Source organism: Adiantum capillus-veneris, chromosome 21 (assembly GCF_014529385.1).
Source record: "Adiantum capillus-veneris isolate H3 chromosome 21, ASM1452938v2, whole genome shotgun sequence".
Lineage (NCBI taxonomy): Eukaryota > Viridiplantae > Streptophyta > Polypodiopsida > Polypodiales > Pteridaceae > Adiantum > Adiantum capillus-veneris.
Genome location: NC_140951.1, coordinates 128282782 through 128306926, shown reverse-complemented (window position 1 = coordinate 128306926; position 24145 = coordinate 128282782). Strand labels below are relative to the sequence as shown.

The following is a 24145-nucleotide window of genomic DNA, read 5'->3' as shown; positions in this document are numbered from 1 at the left end:
TCTAGCCTTTTAAAATGTAGACTGACGACCTAAATAGCCCGGGAAGTCAGTGCCTTTCTCCTGCTTTTTGTCATGCTTTTTAGCTTTGTTTTGCGCGTCAAAAAGCTGAGCGATTCGTGCATCAACCACCTCTTCTAATTCTTTCTCTGTATACTTCTTGGGAGTACGAGGTTCTTCAAAGCGGGTTCTGGGGGTGGTTTTGTGGTCTTCTGCCACTACGTGTGCACCTCCTCGAAAGAAGTCTTTCTCATATATTTTGCAAATTCGGGTCCTTGGCAAAATTGAGCATCATCTTTGTCGCATCGCCGATCAATTGTCGGCGCTCCATCTCTTGACGCTCCGCCTGAGTAGGCCGAGGCGGGCCATACTCTTCGCGTGAATCCTAGTTGTGATCCATTCCCGCATCTCCGGATGCAGACGGAGTCAACCGATCTTTACCTGAAGCCATAAGTGCCGCGGAAAAAAAATAGGGATCAGATTTCCCGTAGAAGAGAAATCGGCCATGCTATGATACCACTGTAAACAGACTTGGACACTCCAAGTCGAGAGTCTACCGCAAGAGCACAAAAAAACACTTCAAAACAGTTCACAGTTCACAATTGATTCGACACTGGCCCGCCGGCGGAGTTCCGTGCCTAGAGATATTGGCCCCAAAGACTGGCGCCCCTTTCTGTATTTCTTTTTGTATTAATCTGTGTTCAAAGTACAAGAGTGCGGGCAGGCGCTCACACTCAGACTCTACGTCTAGATGCTCTGAGTTATGAAGCCCTGCCTGCTTATTTAAAAGTACAAGGGATGCCAAAAGCAAAGCCCCAACAGCTGGTTAAATCAAAAGCTTCAAGTTAAAAGCACTTGAAGAATAAAGCAAGAGGACTCTTTTTCTCTCTCTCTTGCTTAGTGTAAATTAAATGCAATCCCAAAAGCTCCAGCGTAAAGCTTCAGCCAGAAATTGCATAGCCAAAAACTGTCTCGGCTTTCCGTAAATCGGGGGGTCCGTACAGCTGCCACGTGTCAGCCCTGCCGTACAGAACCTGCCACGTCAACAGTTCCGGATTTCCTCGAGAGGGTGTACGGGCAGCCACGTCATCATTTTGTCTGCAGCCAGCGATGAATATATGAGTGTGTGTTGTGGCACGCCCCGTCACCAGTTTGTGACAGTAATAGACTGTAAAGCTTTCGTAGGACACTTGTTAAGTACATAAGTAGCACACATGATGGCCTCAAGCCAAAAAGAATGCGGCAAAGCTTGACTTTTAACCATACATCGTGCCATTTCCGTAAGTGACCTGTTTTTCCTCTCAACAACACCATTTTGCTGAGGTGTATAAGGCACTGTATATTAGTGGTTTATCCCATGACTAGCAAGAAATGCATTAAATTCATGAGACATATACTCGCCCCCTCGATCGGAACGGACCATAGTACATTTCGAGACATTTTCAGCCATAGCCAAAAATTGTTTACAGCACATAAAAAATTAGGACTTCTCTTTAAGCGGATACACCCATGCATGCCTGGAGTGATCATCAATGAATGTCACGAAGTAAAGGTAACTGCCCAAAAACGGAGTTTGCATGGGCCCACAAACATTATTATGCACAAGTTGCAACCTGCATGTGGCCCTAACTAAACCATCCTTTGGAAACTTAGAATGCTAGCCTTCATATACATGTTTGACAGGTGCTTCAAGAGGCGGCAAAGAAGCAACTATATCACATTTCTGCAAACGCAGCAAACTGACAAAATTCAAATGACCAAAACATGCATGCCAAAGTTTTGCGTCTGAAATAGCCTTTGAATCCACAACTGCATTTGCAAAATTCTGTCCACACTCGTCATACAAAGTGAGCTTATACAGCCCATGGCATAAAGTGCAAGATGCAAAAATTCCATCACCAAAACTGAGATCATGTACTATACATCTGTCATCCACAAATTTGACTGCAAGTGCAAATACATACAAAAGATTCTTCTTGATCCAAGGTACATAAAGTGCATCAACAAGTGTGAAAGAACAGCCATTTGCAACAGTAAGCACAATCTTTTCAACTCCCCGAACCGGATAAGAGGCATTGTTGGCACAAGTAACTGAATTTTCATGAGGGACAAACTCAAGAGAGGTGAACAAATCACGATGTGAGGTAATGTGCTTTATAGCACCATTGTCAAAATATTACACATGGAAATCTGCTGCAACTGACATGCATGCATCATGGACAACAGGATTATAGGTACACTCTCCACTAAAAGCCCATTCAACATCAACATCAGCATCACAATCTCCTTTTACATCAGACTCAACAATAGCTGCCTTTGTAGTGGATCCAGCATTTGTATTGGAACCACCCTCTTTCTTCTTTGCCTCTTTGGCCTTCAACTTGGGACACTGCTTGATCAAGTGATCATTAGCTTTACAATAATGGCAACCCATCTTCTTTTTGCCCTTATCACCAAAATTTCCAGACGAATTGCTACCAATAGAAGCATTAGGAACATGTGATTTTCCATTCGTAGAAGAACCATAAGAAGTGGCTGCATTACTGTTACCACCTTCTCTTTGAGCAACCATAAAGGCCTATTCAACTACACGTTGTCTAGTCCTGTTTTTTCTGGAAAGTGACTCTTGCAACAGCAATGTGCATAACGCATCAAACTTGACAACTTCAAGATTTCATTGGGTCATAAGTCTCCAAGTACTAGCAAAAGTCTCATAAGGATCTGACAAGGCATCAAGAACAGTCTACACAAGGAAACTGTCCGAAATGACTTCCCTTGCTCGTTGATATCCTTGACACCAGCACGTAAAGTGTCCATATCATCTTCCTCATGCATAATCTTCAACTCCAACTCTATACGCAGCAATGCAATTTTTGCCTCATTGCGACTTATATAAAGACCAACCAGAATATCCCAAGCCTGTTTGACAGATTTTGCTGAACGAATGTGGGGAGTAATAGTGTGCTTCACAGACAACGCAATCAATGCGTGAGCCTACGCATCTTTTATATCCCAACGAGCTTGCTCAACTGTAGGCAAAACAACTCTAGCAGCAGCAATCCTTGCAACAAGACCTACAACATCCTCAACATCGCCTACATCCTCACAACCAGGACGTACATCAATGCCCTGCACAATATTCTAGACGCCCTTCGACACAAGAACATGTTGCATCATATAAGTCCACATAGGGTAATTGTCCCCATCCAATTTGTCCTCAGCAGCAAACATCTTGAACACATCTGTGTTGTTGTCAGCCATGGTAAATGCTACACCTGATGTGAAAACTGCCCGAAAAGAGGAGAAACGAAGCGGGAACAACACGTGCTATATAGCACAAACCGTAGAAGACTGTAAGAGACTTGTTATGCAGAAAACGGCACTGACAAAAATTCTGCACAAAATGACGAAATATCCTGTGCAGTACTGCCTGTAGTGGAAACAGAGACCGAAATAAGCCCGAATCAGAAATCTGAGCAGACTACGCTCTTCGAGCTCACCCAAAAATTTTGTCGACCTACGAACACTCGCTAAATCTCACTGAAATCGGAGAAAGTGAGTAGGCGTGTGTTGGAGCTGCTGGTGACTAACCCTGAGAAGACGCAACTTGCTCTGATACCAATTGTTGAAATTAGGGTTGCCGAAAAACACACACAGCTTGGAGAAGACGAAGGAAGCTTAAGGCACACAACAGAGAGTGTTTTACTTAGTGTGCAATGAAAAGATAGATAGCCCTAGAATGATGGGCGTATATAAATGCACGGGGGAAAAAACATCCTAAAGAGGGAAAAAATGCCCCAACGGTCCTAAGTGTGTTCACACACATCACTAACACATGTATATGGTAACAGCTTCTTGAGCAGTTTAGTTGTTACAAACTAAACTAAAGCCTTAACCTAAGCCTCCTTTTATTTGCAGTGGCCATATGGATTTTGGAGTAACTTCGACTTTCCATTTGTGCCTAGGAAATTATGTATGTGCATTAGGGGGGGGTGCACACACGCACGTGCCCACAAACCCACCTAGAATCTGACCACATGAGCCCCTCCACACCCCCCCAATACATACACACCCCTCATCCCTGCTTTTTGCACATGTGTACCAATTGATGATGGTCTCAGTGTGTTGTTGCAACCTAATGAGGATTTGTGCCGAGGTCTACTGGAGTAGAAAATCGTATCGCCAAACAGTTTGTTTACATTGCTCTTGGGTGTTCAGCTTTTGTATTGTTTTAGAGCTTCTATAGTGATGATGAGTATTTTCTTTTAAATTGATCCTTCTAATGTTGATTTCATGCGTTGCTTGCCTCTCCAATAGAAGTTCCATAGTTGCAACGGAGCTGAGATAGCACGATTGCCTTGCAAAGACTTTTGAAACCTTAGATATCAATTATAATTCCAATTTGGGCTATAGACTAGAAGCTTTTTGGGTGGTTGTAACAGACTTGGACACTCCAAGTCTAAGGTTCTACCGCGACACGACAAGAATTTACTTCAAAACAATTCACAGTTCACAATTGATTCGACACGGCCCGGTGGAGTTCCGTGCCTAGAGATATTGGCCCCAAAAACTGGCGCCCCTTTCGGTATTTCTTTTTGTATTAATCTGCAACTCAAAGTACAAGGGGGTGGTCGGAACTCACTCTCAGATTCTGCGTCCAGATGCTCCCAGAAGTGAGAGCCCAAGTCACTATTATATAGGTTTACAAGGGATGCTACAAGCAGAGCCCCAAAAGCTTCGCTTAAAAAGCATACAAGAATAAATCAAGTCCTCTCACAAGATAGCTTAATAAAATTAATGCAAGCTTCCGTAGGTTTTTCCCCAGTATTGCGTAGCCAAAACAAGCCCAAAAGCTACCATAGAAATTCTGTACGATCAACCACGTCAGCCTGACATTCCGCTGCAAATCACGGGGGTCTATACATGCCACGTCAACGTTGAGCCGCGTTTTTCGGGTTTCCGCAATGTCACGTCAGCAGTTCAGCAGGGTTGCCATTTCAGCCAGACAGGGAAGGGCATCTGTGTGTGTACAAGGCAGCCACGTCACTGGGTTGTGACATACCCCCCTCTTGAAAGAATTGTAATCGCCATCAATTACGCCTGCAAAACAGACAGAAGCCATAAACTGTCTTAGCAGACACTGATTGTTAGTACAAGCGCACTAGGAACACACATCTAGCACATGTACCAATTGGCAGTCACATCACTTGACATCACAGGACATCACATGACAAATCACATCCAAAATTCATTCGGATCTCAGACCATGTTTTATCGGGAACGCAATTAGCAATCGCATCTAGATCCACTCAGGACCTCATAGATGCCCGATTGACTAATCCCTATTGCAACCATGTCTATCGAGATCATTCAGACCAAAATGTTGCAGTCATTTCGTCTATCGGTTCCTGCACTTAAAAAAGTCAAGAACAAACCAGTATCATATTATCAGGAATTCCAGTTCATAAAGTCATTACAGCAGAATATTGTCAACTCTCAGTATCCCTAAAGCTCAAAGAGACATCAGTGACTCTATTATCAAAAATCGAGGCATCTGTTGACAAAGGAGCGGAGTAACTCTCCTCTTGTGCATACCCGCTGCACCAGATTTCGGGCCAAGCTGAGTTCGGGGTTCCAATTGGAATAGACTATCCTAAACCAAAAGCTTCCAAGGTAAAGTTTCACAACCTAAGGAGTATCTGCTAGGTCCTCCTCCTCCATCCACTTCACATCCAATGCAGGATAGTTCTTGAATTTAACCAAGGACCGCCTTATCACTTTACCGTTAATCTTTCTGTCTTTATGTGCCAATATCTGTTCGGGAACAAGGATTTCCTCGTTTTCTTCCACTTCGGGTTGCTCATCAGACTCCCCATCTTTCGGCACATCGCCTCTAAAAGGCTTCAGGAGACTCACATGAAAAGCATTGTGAATCCTCCAAGTGTCGAGCAACTTCAATTGGAAGGAGACATCATTTATCTTTTCGGAGATCTGGAAAGGTCCGTAGTATCGCATACTAAGCTTTTGAAAAAGCCTCTCCTTTTCCTTTTTCTTTCTTAGGCGTGCATTCTCTAAACGTAAGAGCACCCAATCGTTCTCCTTCAATTTCAAATCGCAACGATGGCGATCTGCTACCTTTTTTAGTCTTTCTTGAGATTTCCGCAAAGCCTCGCGGACCTTGGCAAAAGCCGTGTCCAAGTCACGTGTGTACTCATCGGCTTCAAAAATCTTAGTTTTCGTGCTTAGGAAGGGTCGAACCTTTGTAGCACCTTCAATAATCTCAAATGGCGCCTTCCCCGTCGAAGAGTGTATCGTGTTGTTGTAGGCAAATTCCACCAAAGGTAAATACTTTTTCCATTGAGTCTTTTGACCTGAGATGTAAGACTTCAATAAATCTAGTACCACTGAAGTCAGTCTGCGGGTGGAAAGATGACGAGAACTGTAACCGCGTGCCAATGTTCTCTCAAATAGCCTTCCAAAACAAACTCGTGAATCTGGGGTCCCTATCGGAGACAATCGTCTCGGGCATGCCATGTAATCTGAAGATCTGGGCCACAAACAGTCTCGCTAAGTCACTGTTTTCTTCACTGGAATGAAATGAGCTTGCTTGCTAAATCTGTCAATAACAATCAAGATACCATCGTGACCACTCTGTGTTCTCAAGAGAACAAAAATGAAATCCATTCCAATACTTTCCTAGGGGCGGGTGGGTATCGGCAAAGGCTGTAACAATCCCTGTGCTTTATGCTTGTCAAACTTGAAATTTTGGCATACCAAGCAACTGCGCACAAACTCGTCCACATCCTTTTTGAGTCTCGGCCAAAAGAAGTATTTCTCTACCCCTTTCAAGGTGGTAGCAATGCTGTGGTGACCCGTAAAAGGTGGATAGTGGCATTTGGTCATAACCTTTTCCCTCAACGGCTGTGTAACGCACAACATTGTTTTCCTCATCAAGTAGCCAACCCGAATGGAATATCTCGCTACTATCTCCCAATTCCGTATCCGAGTGAAAATATCTGCAAAATCTGTATCTGTGACATACTGATCAACCATATCCTCGAAGCTCCTATGATGTATCGCAAAAATAGCAAGAACCAACGGCTTCCGGGACAAAGCATATGCCACCAAATTCTTTTGTCCCTGAACATGGACAATCTCGAAGTGAAACTGTGACAAGATGTTCGCCCACCGCATCTACTTTTCCGATAGCTGCTTCTGTGACAAGAAGTAGCGTAAACTCTAATGGTCCGTGAAGACAGAAATCCGCTCCGAGTAGGTAATGTCGCCACTGAGTAAGAGCATGGATAACTGCCAAAAGCTCTTTCTCAGAAATTTGTGCTATCAATTCCGGCCTTGAGAACAATAGGCTCTCATAGGCAATGACATGGCCTTCTTGCATTAAGACCGCACCCAGACTACGACCACAAGCATCACAATATACTTCAAATGACTTTTGCAAGTTCGGCAAAGTCAAAACTGGTCTTGTAGTCAATTTCTCTTTCAAAGTATGAAAGGCAGTCACCTCTCTGGGTCCCCACGAGAAAGGGACTCCGTTCTGCGTCAACAAATGCAAAGGGAAAGCAACCTCTGCAAACTTTCTAATGAACCGCCTGTAGTACGAACACAAGCCCAAGACGCTTCTAACTTCATGGACATTCTTCAAATCGGGCCAATCACGGATAGTCTCTATCTTGGCCTGGTCCATCTGCACTCCTGCTCCTGAGACAATGTGTCCCAAAAAGTGTATCTCTGGTATGAAAAATTCACTTTTCTTCGCATTACTCACCAACTTGTGATCTCGTAATGCCTGAAAGACCTGAAGCCGATGTTCTCTATGTTCTGTCTCATCCTTGGAGAAAACAATGATGTCGTCAAAGAAAGTGCCAACAAATAGTCTGTACTCTCGAAAAATCTTGTCCATCATCTAGTTAAATGTCGCAGGAGCATTGGTTAGGCCAAAGGCATCACCAAAAACTCAAATAACCCAAAAGTCGTCCAAAAGGCTGTCTTGTAGACATCTCCCGGTGCCATTCCGATATGATGATATCCACTCTTCAAATCGATCCTGCTAGAACACGAGGATCCCTGTAGTCGGTCAAGTATATTATCGATCCTATAAATCGGAAATTTGTTCTTGATGGTGATTTTGTTGAGAGCTCTATAATCGATGCACATTCTCCAAGATCCGTCTTTCTTCAAAACCAACAACACTGGAGAGCAATACGGTGAAGTACTAGGCTGGACAAGACCCTTTTCCAAGAGGTCTTTCACTTGGTTCATAATCTCTTTGTTCTGGGCTCGGCTCATTTGGTAAGGTGGCCGGTTCGGTGGTGTGCTTCCAGGTATCAAATCAATGGTATGATCCTTAGGACGAGAGGGTGGTAACTCGCCTGGCAGGCCCTCTGAAAAGCAATCGGCATGAGTGGAGAAAATCTTGGCATTCTTTATCAAGTTCAAACATATTTCTCCTATTCTCATCATTCAACTCTCTCAAGAAGATCGAGTAAACAAACAGACTGGATTTCATTAATTTTGAAACGGACAAAGCTGATCCAATAGGGACAGACTCGAGCTTAACTTTTACATCAAGTACAATGGTTCGGCCCTTCTCTGTAGTCAAAGTCGCTTTTCTCGCCCGATAGTTGACCACGGTGTTGTTCTTGTGGTACCAGGAATTCCAAGGAGGACATCACAACCTTCCAAAGGCATTATGTAGAAGTCCTCGTGTTCCAAATACCCATGACAATGCAACCGAAGTTTGCCAATGACAGGTGTAATGGCTACGTCCTTGCCGGGTGCCGCTAGAACTGCCTCTGCTAGTGGTCCCATCCGATCGGGTGTGATCTCGAGCCGCGCTGCCAATTCAGGTGAAATGAAGTTAGCCTTGGCTCCTCCATTAAAGAAGATCATGGCTTCTTGGTCTTTCACTTTGCCCCATGCTCGACAAAGTTCTGTACTCTCATCAATCGTGCTTGGGTCAGTACCCATGTAATCTGAACCAGTCATGCTTTCATCTTGCCTTTTCGTCCACGTACCTCAGCTGCTTCGAACGCTCTGGCCTGTCTTCATCCTTGTCGTTCTGTTCTTTCGGTACCCTTTTAGGACACTTCGCGGAGATGTGCCCAGTTTCTCTGCATCCAAAGCATTTCTCCTCTTTGATGTAAAGAGCTCTCTCTCGGGGAGTGAGTTTGGGTCGTGCATCCTTTTCTTTCTTTTCTGGGTTGCTCTTCCTCTTTCTACTTTCATTGTTCGAAGTCTGTTCGGTCCTTTGCGTCATGATTTCATATGTGGGGTAGGTCAAACTGCCTGAGTGAATGGCAAAACCCCGTTTCGCATGACTCATCAGTTCCTGAATGGAATCTAACTTTTGCTCTAAGCAGTGATCTCGAATCTCTGTAGAAAGTCCCAAGGTAAACCGCTCAATCTGTTCTTTGAACAAGATCTGCTTAAATGAAGAGGCTGGTAGAAAAGAGCTCCAGAATCTCTCGCAATATGCGTCCAATGTATCCTTCTTGGTCATCCGAAGATGGTTCCAAGCAATTCGTATATCGCGTTCGTACTCTCGAGTCAGCCAAGAAGAAATAAAAAGCCTTTTGAATTTCAGCCATTTAACTGGCGCCGTCTTGTTCAATAAAAGCGTGGACCACCAAGTTTGAGCATTTCCCTTGAAGTAAGAGGTAGCCCTCCGAATCTTGGAGTGCTCTGAGTAACGCCCTCCAGAGAAAGCTATGTCAAACTGTTGTATGAAAGCCAAAGCCTTCGAAGCATCTCTATATCTAGAAAACGTGTCAAATTTAATTGACTGTCCACCTTCCTTCAACCCTCGGACGTGCTTGCTTTTATCTTCCAGAAAGTCATACTGGTTGGCTTTATAGAAATTCTTCTTCTTTGCATAAAAGTTGCTCTCATCAGAGTCCAAAGTATTTGAAGGGACGAGTCCTCTGTAGAACTGTCAACAACTGGGCGAGATTTAGACTTCTTTGCCTTTTTCTTGCCCTTTCCGAAGCTTTGCTTTTTGCTTTGCTTTTTCCCTTTTTTGTCTTCTTCGCTCGAGTCAGAGGAGCTAGAAGGACTCGAAGAAGAAGAAAAAGAAGAAGAAGTGGGTACTCCTTGAAATCGAACACGCTTCTTCCGATTTCTTGCCAATGCAAATGTAGACTGACGACCCAAATAACCCGGGAAGTCAGTTCCTTTCTTTTGCTTTTTGTCGTGCTTTTCTGCTTTGTTCTGCGCGTCAAAAAGCTGAGAAATCCATGTATCAATCACCTCTTCTAATTCTTGCTCTGTATACATCCTTGAAGTAGGAGGTTTCTTGAGTGCCCGTTTGAGGGGTGGTTCTGTGGTTTGCTGTCACAACGACGTGGTAGTTGTTAACAATGTCACAAGGACATGGCAATTGCTAACCTTAGTTGTTGGTTTCTTTCCAATTATTTTTGTTTTATTTTTGAGACCCACTTTTTGAAGTTGCAAATGGTAAGACATTGTATGGCCAATGTGAACAGTAGTTTCACCCACAGACGGGAAGTTGGTCGCACTGGAATTCGTATAGTAAGAGGGTGTCTAGGCTCAGTGCAAGATCATATAGGTCCCCCCGTCACACTTAGCAAGTTGGTGGATACTAAGAAGTGAACTCAATAAAGGCATAAAGTCAAGGTGGGATCACCAACAAAAAGTATCCGACAGTCGGGCCACATTGCACTTTTGGATGCGGTCCCAATGAGGATAGATGGTCAAATGACCTGTGGGAGCCCAACAGAAGCATCTCCTAAAAATTAGGGAACTGTTATTTTGGGCCATGAATTGTGTTCGCGTCATTACCTTCGGTATGACCAGGGGAACACTTTATAACTCTGCCGCGAAGTCAACTGGGCAACCAGTCAGGAGATTTTTAGGCTGCAACCCCGAAATGGGCAAATGCTTGTAAATGTGCCAAGTGGCACTTTCCTGTGTACTTGCCTCATGCAGAAAAAAGGGCACTGAATTTCTAGTTGAGGAGGCCTCATTTTGCATTTGTCACAGGTTAAGAGCTATGGAGTGCTTTCTTTCCCTCTCATGTACAGTGTGGTGCTAGGAGTGATGCCCTGCACGCTACACACTGCTCTCTCTCTCCCCTACATGCAGTTATGTGATGCCCCACAACAGGGCTCTTCATTTGACTGATGTATAGCTGTGTGGATTCATGCTTTTGTGTTGAGGCAAGAGCCTCCTTGAGCAGGAACAAGGGTAGCTAACAGCTACTCCGAAGCAGACACCGGTGAGGGTCATAACCTCACCGTACAGGTGCGTTTTCAGCGCTGTGTATGCGCTGTAAATTGACTGTTTCAGCCATACGGACACCAGAACCATTGGGAATAGTGCCCCACTGGCAGAGGATAGTTAGGGGACTGTTTGAGGCTGAAAACAGGGCAAAAACCAGTAAATACAGCATGCTGAATTACTGTTTTTGGGCAGGGATCAGAGGGTTTATGCTAGTGGAAGTGAGTTCCAGCACGGGAATTGGTTTCGCGCAAGTTTTGGGGTTGTTATGCTACCGAAATTTGGCCAAAAAAGTGGAATCTAGCGGGATACTGGTAAAGGATTCCCAGGACTCTACTTTGTAATTTACCCTCTCAAAGTATAAAGAAATACTGAAAGGGGCGCCAATTTTGGGGCCTACAAGGTGTCGGTGTCTGCTCGGAGCATTCTAGCTTCCGAGCTGTGTGTGTACTTAAGTGTTAATTCCTGCTGCAGGTTTCCTTTGCACGTTCTCTCTGTGTGTGTCTATAGTAAAGAATTTCGGGTGAAAGCCAAAGTCTACCACCCCACGGGCCGGTTTCAAGGTTCCACTCGGTTGTTTTGGGTAAAGACACAAAGTACATGAACGCGGGATTACACTATGGCCGACAAAGGGAAGGGCATTATGGAAGAGGGTTCCTCTTCCAAGGACAGACAAGAAACCCCTATGGTGTTCGAGATTGGCGAGAGCTCACGGCCACGTCAGTCTGTACCTCCTATTGATGTGTATGTCCCTCGAGTAGTACAGGGCTTTATGACTGGGCAACTTGAGGATGATACGTTCAAGACTCAGTTGCCGTGGTGAATGTCTTTTCGCAACTGGTGCAGAATCCAAGGTTTATGGAGTTCTTGCAAACGCCACGAGTGCAACAGCAAAATAGGCAACCTACAACGCGTACAGAGCTTGTTGAGGCTCAAGCCCAAGTACTTCATGCGACTCGGCAGGATAGGGAACACTCGCACGTTGCGGAGTCAGGGGCTCCAAAACAGGTTCCTCCCGTGCTTGAACACGTGGCTAGAACGCCTATTCCACAGGTTATGCCAATTCAACCCGCCACCTTTCAGAGCCCGCATGCTGTCTTGAATGGACAGGAAACTGGTTACCAGGCAATGCACCCAGTTTTTCCACCAGCCACGGTACATCCTGGGTATTTCGGGGGTGGATCAGTGTTCCAAAGTATGGCTGGTTATGCGCATGGAAGTCAGCCATACATGCTAGGAACAGTGTTTGGGGGTATGCAAGGCATGATGCCAAATCCCATGTATGGTAGCATCGTTATGCAGCGATCATGCCTACTACAGTGCCCACGTTGCAGACCATTCCTTATGACAACTTGGGGGCACTAGAGAAGCCCAAAACTGACAAAGAAGGTGGTGCAGTTGTAAAGTTCAGCACTTTTAGTGGCTTCGAGGATAAAGCAAAGGCTCTCACTTTCCTCAAGCAGTTTGATGCAGCTTATACAGGAAGGAATTTTACAGAGGCCTCTAAAGTAAGGAAAGCTGCCACTTTCTTAAAGGACAATGCGCTTACATGGTGGACGACATTGTTAAATGCAAGGACAGGCACCCGCCACTTGGGTTTACTTGAAGCAAATGTTTGCATCTCCTTGGCTGTCAAATGAATTTGAAGCCGACGTCATGACAGATTGGCACCAGCTTACTTGGCTACATGCAAGAGCTTGCTGGAGTACAATCGAAGGTTTCGTAAAGTGTTACTTTCAGTGACCTCCTACAAATTTGTGTCATTGACAGAGCAGAAAGAGAAGTATTGTTGTGGGCTGCCTAAAGGGCTTCGTGATTACTATACCAAGAACAGAATGGCTACCCTCACTTAGCTTATGGAAGTTGCGAACACTGGTCTTGCCTTGTTGAAAGGAGAGGACGGTGGGTTTCTGAGCAATGAGAAAGAAGGGTAGCAAAAGAAAAATTCAGCGAAGAAGCCCTTTGTGAAAACAGCTCCTGAAGCGTCACAGGGATCAGAAAAGGCCACCAAAGACGAGGATTCAGCCGGGACTTCTGGAGCGTAGGCAAAGAAACAGAAAAGCCAGCCTTTTGTGTGCAAGTCGCTCGAGGAAAAGAAGGTCCTAATGGCTGAAAACAAATGCTTTATATACGAGCAGCCTGGTCACTTTGCTACCAATTGTCCACAAAGGAAAAGACCAGCTGACTCAAATGATAAAGAAGACCAGAAAGACAAGAAGCCTAAACCCACGGCAGGTTTGGTGCCAGACATGGTGGGTGATAGGCCCAGTACAGATGCCAGTGAGTTATGCAGGGCATGGGGTAAAGTTAGGAATCAGACGGCACTCATCTTCTTTGATATCTCACCAGAGTTAGCTATGAAGCTGGGCATCAGATCTGAAGAGATGGGATACATAGCAGAGGCAGGGTTGGCTTGTCCTGGCCACTTAGAGTGTGTTACTCCCATTATTGGAAAGCTGCGTTTGCATATTCAGTCGTATGTGGACACAGAAGAGTTCTATATCATGCCATTGGAAGAGTGCGATGCGCTACTTGGAATTCCGTGGATGTTCAGAGTGCATGGCGTGCTGGATGCCTTCAGCAAGACGATCACCCTTCAGCATAGGGGCAAAACTCATGTTTTGGATGTTAAGCTCAAAGGGGAGTTTGTCCCTATTGTATCTGCTTCTGCTATCACTTCTGTAATAAAGAATCATCTTTCTGTGTACTTGATTTTTGCACGTGATGTCTCAGATAATGATCAATCAAATTTATCTGTGTTAAATAAAGAAAGGTCAGCATTTTTGCAAAAGTTTAGTGACTGTTTTTCTAATTCATTACCGTCGCAATTGCCGCCAGAGAGACCTGAGGATCATCGGATAGATTTGGTGCCAGGGTGTAGCCCACTAAATAGACCTCCCTACAGGGTTAGCGGGCGCAACAGAAAGAGATTATGGGCCAGGTTGAGGAGTTATTAGAGAAGGGGCTGATTCAGCCTAGTTCTTCTTTTGCTCCCCAGTGCTCCTAGTGCAGAAGAAGGATGGCTCATGGCGCATGTGTATTGATTACCGTGCATTAAAAAAGAATACCATCAAGAATAGGTTTCCTATTCCTAGAATTGATGATATTCTCAATCGTTTAAAGGGTGCTGCAATTTTCAGCAAGATAGACCTTAAGAGTGGGTACCATCAGATTCGTATAAGGCCAGAGGATGTACACAAGATTGCATTTAGAACGACATTTGGTCTTTTATGAGTTTCTAGTGATGCCGTTTGGTCTAGCAAATGCTCCTTCCACGTTTAACAAAATGATGGACCGGATTTTCCGCTCTCATTAACAGTTTGTTGGGACGTTCTTCCATGACATGATAGTCTACTCGAAGAATGAAGAGGAGCATAGGCGTCACTTGACCATTGTGTTCGAAGAGCTGCACAATCACAGGTTACTTGTCAATCCTAAGAAAAGTGAATTCTTCCTCGAAGAGATCCACTTTCTCGACCACATAGTCTCAAAGGATGGTGTCAAAATGGATCCCGCAAAGGTCGAAGCTATTAAGACATGGCCACACTTGAAGACTATGCACGATGTCAGAAGCTTCTTGGGATTGTGTTCCTACTATTTATCAGGAATTTTGCAGAGATAGCATCACCTCTTCACGCTTTGCAAAAGAAAGAGGTCACTTTCAGATGTACCCAAAAAGAGATTTCAGCTTTTAGTCTCTTAAAGGAAAAGTTGATTTCATGAGCACTACCTCCTCAGAGATGGTTTTATGATGATGCATGGCAGACTGTGTCACTAGGCCATTGCGACGTAAGGTCATGGAAGAGAATCATATCCCACCGTATGCAGGGCATCGTGGTATTGATGCGACAGTTAAAGCGGTAGAGACATTCTTCTATTGGCCTACCTTGAGGAGGATGTGGATGCCTTTGTGCAAGCATGCATAATTTGCCAAAAGGTCAAGTTTGACAAGCAAAAGGCACCAAGGTTGTTACAACCACTGCCAATTCCGGATAAGCCATGGGAAAGCATTGCTATGGACTTTATCTTTGATCTTTCAAGAACGCCAACAGGGAATGATGGTATATGGACCATTATCTGCAGGTTCAACAAGCAGGCCCATTTTATCCCTGTCAAGAGGAAGATAAAATTTGATCAGATGGCACGCTTTTTCATGTACAATGTGTTTAAGTACCATGTTATGCCACAATCGATTGTCAGTGATCGTGATCCTCGCATGACCGGTTTGTTCAAGAGAGGATTGTTTGAGAGCATGGGCACTACGCTCAAGTTCTCATCTTCGTTTCATCCACAAACTAATGGACAATCAGAAGAGGCTAATTCAATTGTCTTAGATCTACTGAAAAGCTATGTGTCAAATAATAAGGGCAAGTGGGCAAAAAGGTTCCTCCCATTTTGCATACAAAGGACAAGAAGACTCAGGCAAAGCAGAAAAAGGCTGTTGATCGTCACGTCGTGAATTGTTGTTATCACCTGGTGACTGGGTACTATTAAGGTTCGAAAAGGCAAGGTTAAAGAAGATGAAGGGCAAGGAACGGCTGTTTCCTAAGCTCAGTATGCGTTACTATGGGCCTTTTCAAGTGCTTGACAAGATCAGCGATGTGGCTTACAGGCTGAAATTGCCTGATGCGTGGAAGATTCATAATGCGTTTCACGTGAGTCTTCTAAGACCCTTCGTTGGTGATGTGCCAGAAGATATGCCAGATGAGGATCAACCAAAAGTTGAGGAACTTGATGAGATCCTGGTACCTGAGCAAGTTTTGGCACATAAGGACAGGAAAGTTAAAGGACAAGTTGCAAGATGCTATTTGGTGAAGTTCAAGAACTATCTGCCTATGCATGCAAAGTGGATGGAAGAGCATGAACTGTCAGAGTCACCAAATGTATTGCAGCTTTACCTTGAAGCCTTTGGGTTACAACCTACTTATGCCCCAACCCAACGTGTGCAAAGGAGGGGTAATGATAGAGCTAGAACATCAAATGTACATATAAATTCAGTGTAATAGATGGAAATGACAAAAGTATGAAGGTCTCATTAAGTCATCTATATCTATGTGTACTACCTTTCTTGCGGATACATGCGATGATAAAGTATGTCACGAGGACATGGCTATTTCTAACCTTAGTTGCTGGTTTCTTTCCAATGATTTTTGTTTTATTTTTGAGACCCTCTTTTTAACATTGCAAATGGTCGGACATTGTATGTCCAATGTAAACGGTAGTTTCACCCGTCGATGGGAATTTGCTCGGCACTGGAATTTGTATAGTAAGAGGATGTCTAGGCTCAGTGCAAGATCATGTAGGTCCCCCCGTCGCACTTAGCAAGTTGGTGGATATTAGGAAGAGAACTCAATAAAGGCATAAAGTCAAGGTGGGATCACCAACAGAAAGTATCCGACAGTTGGGCCACATTGCACTTTTGGATGCGGTCCCAATGAGGATAGATGGTCAAATGACCTGTGGGAGCCCAATGGAAGCACCTCCTAAAAATTAGGGAACTGCTATTTGGGCCGTGAAATGCGTTTACGTCATTGCCTTCGGTATGACCAGGGGAACACTTTACAACTCTGTCCGCAAAATCAATTGGCCAACCAGTCGGGAGATTCTTAGGCGGCAACCCCGAAACGGGCAAATGCTTGTAAATGTCCCAAGTGGCACTTTCTTGTGTACTTGCCTCACGCAGAAAAAAGGGCACTGAATTTCTAGCTGAGGGAGGCCTCATTTTGCATTTGTCACAGGTTAAGAGCTATGGAGTGCTTTCTTTCCCTCTCATGTACAATGTGGTGCTAGGAGTGATGCCCTGCACGCTACACACTGCTCTCTCTCCCCTACATGCAGTTATGTGATGCCCCACAAGAGGGCTCTTCATTTGACTGATGTACAGCTGTGTGGGTTCATGCTTTTGTGCTGAGGCAAGAGCCTCCTTGAGCAGGAACAGGGGTAGCTAACTGCTACTCCAAAGCAGGCACCGGTGAGGGTCATAACCTCACTGTACAGATGTGATTTCAGCGCTGTGTATGCGCTGTAAATTGACTGTTTTTCAGCCATACGGACGCTCGAACCATTGAGAATAGTGCCCCACTGGCAGAGGACAGTTAGGGGACTGTTTGGGGCTATACACAGGGCAAAAACAAGTAAATACAGCCTGCTGAATTTACTGTTTTTGGGCAGTAATCAAAGGGTTTATGCCAGTGGAAGTGAGTTCCAGTAGGGGAATTGGTTTCGCGCAAATTTTGGGGCTGTTATGCTGTTGAAATTTGGCCAAAACAGGTGGAATCTAGCGGGATATTGGTAAAGGATTCCCAGGACTCTACTTTGTAATTTACCCTCTCAAAGTATAAAGAAATACCGAAAGGGGCGCCAATTTTGGGGCCTACAGGTTGTCGGCGTCTGCTCGGAGCATTCTAGCTTCCGAGCTGTGTGTGTACTTAAGTGTTAATTCCTGCTGCAGGTTTCCTTTGCACGTTCTCTCTGTGTGTCTAAAGTAAAGAATTTCGGGTGAAAGCCAAAGTCTACCGCCCCACGGGCCGGATACATTTGCCGCCACTGTGAGTGCACCTCATTGAAGGAGGTATGGCTCATAAATTTTGCAAATTTCGGGTCCTTCGCAAAATTTAGCATCATCTTTGTTGCATCGTCAATCAATCGTTGACGTTCCATCTCTTCGAGCTCCTCCTGAGTAGGCCGAGGCGGGCCATGCTCCTCGCGTGAATCCCCTTCATGATTTCTTCCCCCATCTCCGGATGCAGAGGAAGTCGATTGATCTCTATCTGAAGCCATAAGTGTCACGTAAAAAGGATCGGATTTCCCGGTAGGAGAGAAATCGGTTGTGCTCTGATACCAGTGTAACAGACTTGGACACTCCAAGTCAAGATTCTACCGTGACACCACAAGAATTTACTTCAAAACAATTCACAGTTCACAATTGATTCGACACGGCCCGGCGGAGTTCCGTGCCTAGAGATATTGGCCCCAAAGACAGGCCCCCTTTCCGTATTTCTTTTTGTATTAATCTGCAACTCAAAAGTACAAGGGAGTGGTCGGGACTCACTCTCAGACTCTGCGTCCAAATGCTCCCAGAAGTGAGAGCCCAAGCCACTAATATAGGTTTGCAAGGGATGCTAAAAGCAGAGCCCCAAAAGCTTCCCATAAAAAGCATACAAGAATAAATCAAGTCCTATCACAAGCTAGCTTAATTAAATTAAAGAAAGCTTGCGTAGCTCTTTCCCCAGCATTGCGTAGCCAAAACAGGCCCAAAAGCTGCCGTAGAAATTCTGTACGATCAGCCACATCAGCCTGAAATTCCGCCGCAAATCACTGGGGTCCGTACATGCCACGTCAGCATTGCGCCGCATTTTCCGGGTTTCCGTACTGCAGTGCCATGTCAGCAGTTCAGCAGGGTCCCCATTTCAGCCAGCCAGGGGAGGATGTCTGTGTGTGTACAAGGCAGCCACGTCACTGGGTTGTGACAGTTGTCCCAATAGATTTCTCTCACACCTGCTGGTATAGTCTTCAAGGGAAGAGCTTGTATCTGACACCTCATAAAACCTTGAGACCTTGTAGGGGAACTTACAAGGGAAGAGCTTGTATCTCACACCTCATAAAACCTTGAGACCTTGTAGGGGAAGTTACAACCATTTTTTAGTGTCACAATTATAGACTCTAGATGCAAGTATTGTAGGGATGACAGCCTAGATTGCTACATCCATGGGACTACTCTACCATTTATCCATGTAAATGCATGCACAGCATTCATGCCAATTATAGACATGTGTAATACCTTGTCACATGAAGCGCACACTTGTGTTAGAAGGCATACCATCTATAACATTTGATAGTCATAGACATGTGTAGTAACTTGCCACTTAGAATGCACACTTATTCAGAATTCAATATGCACCTCCTTATGCCACTCACAATATCTACATGCTCCTCTCCATCTTTATAATGTGCTTTTCTATACACAAATTTCGATGCTGATCAAAACTCTAGTGATATGTCTCTACATTGGTGCTTATTATTGAGTTAGTGTAATTCATCTAATTAAGATCTCTTTTCATCACGGACGGCTCATTTTTGTTCCCGCCTTTATCAAGAAGGATAACCCAAATTCACCTTTTCTTTACGAAAATTGGAACTTTCAAACCCATGGTGACCTTCCATGAGACAATATGGCCATTAGAACCATCGTGCATAATATTGAGTAGATACTACAATATGCCAACAAAACTTACAAATAGCAAGCTTCTCATTCTACTTACAAAAGATCTTCTTGTCAAGTTTGCACTCTGTACACAAGCTTGTAAAAGCTTTTTGAGAAGAGGACCCAAAAATACGGAGAGGTGCACTCAAAGTCTATTCCAGGCATAAAAATGCTAGAATAAATGTGTACATCAAGCTCGATGCCACTTCAAAGTTGTGACTCATCAACAATATGCAGTGTCCCAAGTTTTGTTACACATACAAAAATCGCGCATTAGATTTATTTCAAAGACATATAACTGTCCAAAAGCCATCCACTAGGTAGAATTAATTGCATTAACTTCAGCGGCACAATGCATGTAACTTCATATAGAAAACAACAAACTGTACAATCTTTAATGCTTACAACTTACCAATTGCAATAAACCTGCTGACTACTCTCTTCAAAGTGGTCTCAATGTCAACATCCAGAAACCTCACAATTGAAAACTTAATCTGATTAGCCATTAATGTAGCCCAAATTATCATTTGTAATGTAAAAAGAACATAGAAAATCATAAGTGATAAGTGGGGTTACCAGCGCTCATCAAATATGTCCAAGAGAGTCTTCCACTTATCTTCTGCGAGGAGCAAGTAATTGCCTTCAACAATTATCACTTTGTGCCTGAAAACCACGAATAGCACCACCTTAAATCAGATTTATCCCACATACAAAAGAGCTATCGAAAGTCAAATTGACCTTCAAAAACTATCGCTCTTGTACCTAACAACCTTAAATAGCATGCTCGAATCAATCTCATCCCATATGAGAACACTAAAGCTAAAAACAACTAAATTGTCTTCCTTTGAAGTCAAACTTCTAATTCTTCTTGCAAGTTGCAACCCTCTTGTGATTGATCAAGCATGAGAACTATGTTGCACTTGCCGCACTAGCACAACCCATACCTCTCCCCCCCGCCCCCCTGGGTGACTAGATGTGAAGTTCGTTCAAGTTTAAGATTTAGTAAAAGCAGGTGGACTTTTGAAATCTTTGATGAAGGCTTGTCCTCCTCTAAAGACTGCCCACTTGCCTTGCTTCCTTGCTTCCCTAACTTTAGCCAATTCCTTGGCGCTATTCTTGAGTTGAATGGGTGTCAAACTCATTTGCACTCCAGCATCATGAAGACTAAGCTTCAAACTTATCTCCGCAGAAGTAGCAATAGGATTGCAATCTTCAAGGTTGAATCTATGCAACAACCTCTCTTTATACTTTGTTTGCCACAAAGCAAAGTCTCCATTACTCTGCTTAAATTGTATGCCCCAAAAATGATGCAAAAGGCCCAAATTTGGCATCTCAAGACATGCATTCAAATGAGCCTTAAAATCAGTCATATGTCCCTCATTTGGTCCATGAGTAACATGTCATCAACATAGAGCACAACGTTTGAGATACAACGTTTGAATGGGTGTCAAACTCATTTGCACTCCAGCATCATGAAGACTAAGCTTCAAACTTATCTCCGCAAAAGTAGCAATAGGATTGCAATCTTCAAGGTTGAATCTATGCAACAACCTCTCTTTATACTTTGTTTGGCACAAAGCAAAGTCTCCATTACTCTGCTTAAATTGTATGCCCCAAAAATGATGCAAAAGGCCCAAATTTGGCATCTCAAGACATGCATTCAAATGAGCCTTAAAATCAGTAATATGTCCCTCATTTGGTCCATGAGTAACATGTCATCAACATAGAGCACAACGTTTGAGATACAAAGTGCTCTCAGTTTGATTGTTTTGAAGACCATGTGCATCCAAGAAAGCATGAATCTTTTAAAACCAAGCACATGGAGCTTGCTTTAAACCATACAAGCCCTTCTTAAGCATGCACACCTTGTTTTCCTCGCCTTTTTAAACAAAACCACAAGATTGCATTACATACAATTCCTCGTGCAAATCATCATTCATAAATGCAATCTGTGTCCATGAATCTAAGAAAGCATGAATCTTTTCATACCAAGCACATGGAGCTTGCTTTAAACCATACAAGGACTTGTTAAGCATCCACAGCTTGTTTTCCTCGCCTTTTTAAGCAAAACCACAAGACTCTGCTACATACAATTCCTCGTGCAAATCACCATTCATAAATGCAATCTTCGTGTCCATCTAATGTACGTTCCAACCATTATGAGCCGGCAATGCACAAATGTTACGAATGGTGGCCAAGTTTTGAAACCATGTGCATCCAAGAATGCATGAATCTTTTCATACCAAGCACGTGCAGCTTGCTTTAAATCATACAAAGCCCTCTTAAGCATGCACAACTTGTTTTCCTAGCCTTTTTAAACAAAACCACAAGGCTGCGCTACATACATTTCCTCATGCAAATCATCACTTATAAACACAGTCTTGATGTCCAACTAATGTGCCTTCCAACCAGTATGAGTTAGCAATACACAAATGCTACGAATGGTAGCCATATGAAAAGTAAAAGTTAAAGTGTCATCAAAATCAATGCCCTTCTTTTGAGCATACCCTTTTGCCACAAGTCTAGCCCTATAGTAATCAACCCACTATCAGGTTTACATGTTAACTTGAAAATCCACTTAATACCAATGGCCCTTTTTCCATGAGGCAAGTCACAAAAAGATTATATGCCATTGTTCGCATCATACTCAAATTGCATTGTAGCCAACCAATTTTTTGAATTTTGTGCTTTATCAAATGACAAAGGTTTTTCTTTCTCATACAAACTAGACTATCTGATTCATAAGAGGCATGAACGAATATGACTTGACAAAGGTGTACCCAATTTACAGTTTACCGTCACGCAATGTTTACACCAACCATCATGTCATACCTATAGCCTGCTCATTTACAGCTCTATTTCACCAATTACTCTTGTAAGTTGTGTATCAGCATCATAAAATGGTTAATCTATAACGTCATCTGGAACTTGCATAGGTTGCACATTTGCCTCATTAGGACTTAAGTTCGTACTCCCAATAGGCAACAACGTATCATTTACATTCTGTGAGCTCAAATTTGTCTCCTTGGTGGATGCTAACAAGGGTTGAATTGCATCTTCCACAAAAACATCTCGGCTAATCAAAATTCGCTTTGTCCTGTAACCTTTGCTTTCTAACAGCAACCAACAAAAATACATTTCACAACCTTATCGTCACATTCTGTGTTGTTGCTTTGGCACCAAAGTATCACCTAAGCAACCAAACACATGTGAATGACCAATAGATGGCATGGCATATGGAGTGATAGACTGTAATGCTTCAATGGAAAACCTATTTTAGTATATACGTAGCACACATGACAACCTCAAGCCAAAAAGCATGTGAACAAGCTTGGCTTTTGACCATACATTGTGCCATCCCCACAAAAGACCTGCTTTTCCTCTTAGAAACACCATTCTGTTGAGAGAGATGCGACACTATACATTGTGTTTTATTTCACAACTCACCAAAAATGCATTGAATTGCTTAGGTAAATACTCCCCTCTCGATCAAAACGAAGGAGACCCACAATACAACCAGCTATATTTTCATCCATAAGCAAAAATTGTTTGACCCACATAAACACTTTGGACTTTACCTTAAGCGGATATGCACATGCCTACTTTAGTAATTATCAATAAGAGTCACGAACTACAAATGATTCCCAAAAGATGGAGTAAGCATCGGAGCACAAATGTCACTATAGACCAACTGGCAGCTGCAACTGGCGAGTAGCCCGCATAGAACCATCCTAGGAAACGTGGAATGATGCACTTTGCTTTCCAATCCATGTTTCAATGGTGTCTCAACAAGGGACATCTACAAACGTAGCAAACTGCTAAAACTAACATGACCAAAACGTGCATGCCAAAGTTTTGCATTTCAAACAACCTTTGAATCTAAAACTCCACATGCTAAATCTTCCAATTATTTCTTGTAAGGATTGAGCTTTTAGAGCCAACAAAACGAAGTACTAAATGCCACAATAGTATCAGCAAAACGAAGATCATGCACAATACAACCGACACCCACAAACTTGACTACAAGAATAAGTTTTACAAATGCAGATACAAAAAAAAGGTTCTTCTTGATACATACAAAAGCATCCAAAAGAGTGAAAGAACTACCACATATAGTAGTAAGCACAATCTTTTCAACTCCCTTCACCGGATAATAGGCATTGCTAGCACACGTGACAATATCCCATAAAAAAGATTCTCAGGAGAAGCCAACAAATCATGCTAAGACGTAATGTGCTTAGTTGCACCACCGTCAAAGTACCACATATGATCCACAGATTTTGCAAAACATGCATCATAAACACATGGGTCGTGCTGACAATCTGCACTAAAGTCTCATTCTTCATCTTGCACAACATTTGTCGAATCTGCACTTGTAGAAGCATCTGCAACGGCTGTGTTTGTCTCTTTCTTATGAGTTTGTTTAGCCTTAAGCTTAGACATTGCTTGATGAAGTGATCGTTTGCCTTACAAACAATGACATTTCAGCTTTGCCTTTATCACCAAACTTCTCAAACCTATTATTGTTTGAAAAAGTAGTTGTTGCAGGGGCAGACCTGCTACCTACAAAAGCATTGGAGGTGGCAACATTGGTATTCTTCTTTTGATGTGCAAACACAAAATGCTTGTTCCACATAACACTGCTTAGCCCTGTTTTTTCTAGACTCGGCCTCTTGCACCTATAGAGAC

General features: G+C 43.4%; 1 protein-coding gene across 2 annotated transcripts in view; it reads right to left on the bottom strand.

The window, feature by feature from the left end:
* LOC147431704 (P-loop containing nucleoside triphosphate hydrolases superfamily protein) overlaps positions 1 to 24145 on the bottom strand; it is a 136342-nt gene that overhangs the window by 48765 nt on the left and 63432 nt on the right. For both annotated transcript variants that reach the window (XM_086494213.1, XM_086494214.1), the window contains exons 9-10: positions 20033 to 20119; positions 19869 to 19930 (exon numbers count right to left, since the gene is read on the bottom strand). In XM_086494213.1, coding sequence (XP_086350339.1) covers positions 19869 to 19930; positions 20033 to 20119 — 149 coding nt within the window. The remainder of the gene's footprint in view (positions 1 to 19868; positions 19931 to 20032; positions 20120 to 24145) is intronic.